The 5,209-nt window shown below is 48.6% G+C and overlaps 1 protein-coding gene across 1 annotated transcript; it reads left to right on the top strand.

The window, feature by feature from the left end:
- Positions 1–34: 34 nt before the first annotated feature.
- On the top strand, positions 35–4,802 carry LOC115005695 (transcriptional activator GLI3-like; the record flags this gene model as incomplete). Its single annotated transcript, XM_029427639.1, is given in 5 exon segments — positions 35–173; positions 176–283; positions 286–311; positions 1,485–1,833; positions 2,111–4,802. Coding segments are annotated over 5 exon segments (2,748 nt in total), but the record flags the coding sequence as incomplete, so codon positions are not given.
- Between the last annotated feature and the right edge of the window lie 407 nt (positions 4,803–5,209).

Consider the following 5,209-nt stretch of genomic DNA (forward strand, 5'->3'; position numbering starts at 1 on the left):
TTTGGATCCGTCAATCAATGTCTCTGCTCTGTATAAACCCTACGTGTGTAAGATCCCCGGCTGTACGAAGCGCTACACGGATCCCAGTTCCCTCAGGAAGCACGTGAAGACGGTCCACGGCCCGGAGGCCCACGTCACAAAGAAGCAGCGCAGCGACCTGCCGCCGAGGCCGCCGCGCCCAAGGAGAACGGCGAGAACGAGACGGGGAACAGAGACAGAATCCAGAGGGAGGACAAGATGTCCGACAACAGCTCCCCCAGAGGCAGGGAGGACTACCTGCACGTCAATCCATCAAGACGGAGAACTCTGTGGTAAGATCAGAAAGTAACCGTGCATCGGTCCTGCACACGCCTCTTTATTCCAACGTTTCCTGTCTCGCTGCTTGATTGTCTTAATTTCTCTCCCTTTTCTGACTTCCTTATGGACAGACCTTGCTAAGGTGAGCTCACCTCTGGCTTATTATCATATCTTTCACCATCTTACGCCATTTTACTCCATCAAAATATAGTTTTATTACAAGAGGGAGGACGTGGTGCTACCTGCATCTGGCAGCTGCTGACACACAAAGAGGAGAATAACCACTTCCTTTCAACCATGAGATAATGACGAATAAAAATACTGTTTAACATTTTAGGATTTAGTTCATTTTCTGCACAGATGACTTTTTAAAGAATAATTAATTGTATTTATTTATAAGTTTTGTCTTTTATAATGTCAGCACGTTGTAAATGAGTGAACCTCTGATACACTCTCGCTGCGTGTCATCTGTGAGACGCGTCACTCCTCCTCCACACGGCAGCGGAGAGCTGTCAGAGCCTGAGCGTGATGAAAGCCACTCCATCATTAGTATTCAAACTCTGGGAGTTGGTGTTGGCGCTCTGTGCATCACGGCACGATAAAGACAGCGTTCTAACAGCCAATACATTCGTCTGCAAGGAAAGCACGGAGAATTCAGAGAGTGTGTAAGTGTTATTGTCTGAAGGGAAGAGTCGTGAGGTGAGAAACATGTTTGTGTCCTGAGGTCAAATATCAGTAACATTAGTGCAGGAGGTACTTTTTGGATGAAGAGAATGAAGAGAATGAAGAGAATGAAGTTGTGCAGGTGAAAGAAAGAAGCCCAGAAGGCGTTTCACTGTAAATGTAACTGAAACAAGTCGTGTGACGATGTTCAAAAAGCCTCCTTGTTCACTTTCTGGAGGGAGAAACGAGATCTCGTGACGAGCGGCTCGGCTCCAGCAGCCTTTCATCCTGCACATTTCTAATTCACAGACAGACTAACACAGTCTGTAATCTGTGGTGCACCCCCACCTCTTCACCCCATCTCAAAAAACACTCATTATTTACAATTAAGCTGTGGGAGGATAAAATGACTCAATGCTTCACCGTTCTCCTTGCCAAGTTAACTGCTGCTCCACTTCTGTAGGACAAACATTCTGCTTCTCTTACGCTCTGTATCTTGTCCACTCTTTCCATCCCTGCTTCAGATGTATCAGTCCAGCCCTGGCGGTCAGTCATCATGTAGCAGCGAACCATCGCCACTTGGCAGTGCCACCAACAATGACAGTGGAGTAGAAATGGCGGCGCACAGCGGGGGGAGCCTGGGGGACCTCAGCACCCTGGACGACCTGCCCTTTGTGGAGTCCCTGGGCTGTGAAGATTCAACCGGCGGGGTCGCGGTGATGGGTCTACACTTTCGAAAGCAGTTCGGCACCAGCCTTCGCCTGGAGCATCTGAAGAAGGAGAAGCTGAAGACAGTGAGGGACTCGTGTCGGTGGGCCAGCAGCCCAGCGGCTCCGGTCCTCGGCACCAAGCTCCCACCCATACCAGCAAGCGGTGAGTCGAGAGAAAAAGGGCTTTTGTGACAATGGTGAGATTAAAGCTGCATCCATTGATGTTTTTAACCACTTGGGGGAACTCCACAACAAGCTCCTAATATAATATATTATTATAATATTTAATCTCCTCTTAGCTCGGGTTACTTCTGAAAATCATATCTGACTCTAGCTTTTTGATGTTGCACTTGTTCCAGCTAGTTGCTCCATGTGTCTGTCTGCCACAAACATAGATTGGGTTAATGAGTCTTAACATCTTAACATCTTTTCATCCACAGGGTTCTTCCTGGAGAGCCCAAGTATGGGTGGTGATCCGGTGTCCTTCCCTGGTTCTGGCTTTGGTGATCTGAGCTCTGGTAAAACGACTCTGCTGGAACACCTTTCAGAGCGCCGTGACAGCACATCCAGCACCCTGAGCTCAGTTTACACCCTCAGTCGCCGCTCCTCAGGCATCTCCCCGTGCTACTCAAGTCGGCGCTCAAGCCAGGCCTCGCAGTTCGGTTCCAACCGCCCCAGCAACCTTAGCTCTGCCGACTCCTACGACCCCATCTCGGCCGACATGTCCCGGCGCTCCAGTCAGAACAGCCAGAGTGGGGGAGGCAGCGGAGGAGGGGGCTTACCCAGCCCTCTCAGCCTGACCCCAGCCCAGCACTACCGCCTCAAAGCAAAATACGCGGCTGCCACTGGAGGTGCACCGCCTACGCCTCTTCCATACATGGACCGAATGTGTTTGAAGACCCACACCGCACTGTACGGGGACTCCCAGGAATCGTCCAGCACCAACAAAGGCCTGCCTTCCAGACAGTACAGCAGCTACACCACACGGAGCCTGATGCCCCATGAGGTCCCGTCTAACATCCCCCGCCGAGCCAGTGACCCCGTGAGACGCGTGGCCATTGATAATACCAGCCAGCCACAAATGCAGCGCTACAACAGCATGGGCACACTGAGTGGAGCAGTGACCATGCAGCCGCATCTGCCTCCTGCAGCAGACCGCCAACATTTATCCCAGAAACCGGACGTTAGTCCCCACCGCTACCCTTACAGCCTGCGACCACCCAGCATTTCAGAAAATATCACCATGAGGATGATAACGGGTGACATCCCAGAAGAAGATGTGATGCTGCCTGACCTCAGCACTGACAACAGAGGGTCAACAAATCAACAAGATTTTCAAGGTACCCCCAATCTCCAGCAGCATTCGTACTATCAGAGAAGGATGGCTGTTGTGAATACCAACATGAACCTGCAGCATCAGGTTTTAGCCCCCTCCAGCATGGGTCCAGGGCAGCAGCGTTCATCTTCACCGAGGGACAGTAAGGCCAACTTACTTGCTCAGTGGAACAAAGCCTCTTCGGGACCCATGGATGCCAGCCAGCACTACTCAAAGCTCCAGGCTCGAGGGAACCTGGCTGTCCTCCAGCAAAACCAGAACGTTGGATCTTTTCACAACAGCATCAACCAGCAGATGATTCAAAACCTCGTCAACACAACGCAGCAGAGATGCAAACAGCTGAATACTGAACCCGGAGCAAACGGCTTCCAACAGCAGAGATGCCCGCAGTCGTCAAATCTCAATGAAGCCCTTAGCTCTCCGTACAGGTTTAACAAAGGCATCAGTCCCTATGATAGGAACGGTAACACGTATCCCCAGTGCAACAGCCCCACATGCAAACAGGAGCCTGCTGACACGGAGCCTGTGGACATGCACTTTGCTGATGCTGGATTTCAGCCAGTGCAAGTTAAAATTGAGGACTGTGATGTATCCATCATGATTTCAGATCAGCAGAACTGTGACATGACCTCCCAGAATCCTTTGCAAACTGGGAATCAGAGTCACCTCCAGCCAGTGCCACCAACAGGACCTACACCTCTAAACAGGCACCTTTCAGGGCCAAAAGCGGTGCAGCAAACACGGCACCAAAGTAACGCTACCCCGGATGTTGCTTCCAAATTACCCAGTGGAGTTTTAGGACTTCAATGCAGCGACAACTCTGATGACAATGCCTTGTATTACACAGGACGGATTCAAGTGTTTGAGCCCAACAGGAACTTGGAGCATCATGTTTCTCCTGTGAATGCACCTCCTTTTGAAAGCGACGCAGCGTCCCCCAGTTCAGGCAACAAGCCAACGCCTGTAGACTGTAACGCAGTTCTGGAGCAGCCGCAGATAGACTTTGATTGCATGCTGGACGATGGGGATCACTCCAGCGTCATGTCGGGAACCCTGAGTCCAGGTCTGCTCCAGAGCTTGTCCCAGAGTTCCTCTCGCCTGACAACGCCCAGGAACTCTGCGACGTTGCCCTCGCTGCCGGCGGGGACGGGGAACATGGCCATCGGGGACATGAGCTCGTTGCTGACCGCTTTGGCAGAAGAGAGCAAGTTCCTCAGCTCGATGTCGTAGCAAACTGTTTTTCAAAACTCCTGATGCACAATAGACCTTCAACCAACTTAACATTGATGTGATTGTGTGCCAAAAAGCCTCTGCAGTGTGTGACGCTTGTTTTCTTGTACAGCCTCATTTGTTAATTATTAAAAATGGCAGATTTCTATCTTTTTGAAAAGCCATATTCCTGTTTTTTCGCCTTAGGTAGTAAATATGACGTGCACAACAGAATTATTTCAGTTGTTGTACAGGTATGCAGTAAGATCAGTTTACTAAGTGCCTAGCTCCGCCAAAACATATGCATCTTGTGCATATGATTACATTTTAAATGTACAAACCAGGTGATTATCTGATACCTGAATATTTGGAATGTACCATCAACTTGTTTTACACTGTAAATTCATTTCTGCTGGAGGAGAGTTCTCCTCCATTCATCACAGCGGTCCCTGTCCTCTGTGAGACATTATTTGATTGCTGCATTGCTGCTGAGATTAACTGTGACATCTCCATGTCGGGCATCAGAGACTTGATTTGGGACTGAATTATGAACCCATGCATAAATTGGTTGTGCTCCCGCAGCGAGAAGAGCCCAAGACATCTGAAGAGAGAATCAAGCGTTTTTTCTTTTGTACATTGTTGCACCAGTGTGTTGAATGTAAATCATTTGTACATTTTTAAGAAATAAAATATTGACATTGATTTTTTTAAACAAGTACTGTTTGTGTTGTCCTTCCTGACTTATTGAAACTGTTACAATCATTAATATTTCCTGATCTGACAACACTTTAGTTAAGGTTTTGCTTTAGACGACTAAACTTCTCGTTAGGCTTTGGGAGAGATGTTGATACAAAAACAATTACTTTCTCAAGATCATGGAGCTTTCGTCATCATGGTTAAAGAAAGTTAAAGATATGATATGTAACATTAACGCAATTATTTCTAAAAACACTCCCTGTGTTGTACATATATGTAGTGAGACAGAGACATGTGT

Source organism: Cottoperca gobio, unplaced genomic scaffold (genome assembly GCF_900634415.1).
Source record: "Cottoperca gobio unplaced genomic scaffold, fCotGob3.1 fCotGob3_345arrow_ctg1, whole genome shotgun sequence".
NCBI lineage: Eukaryota > Metazoa > Chordata > Actinopteri > Perciformes > Bovichtidae > Cottoperca > Cottoperca gobio.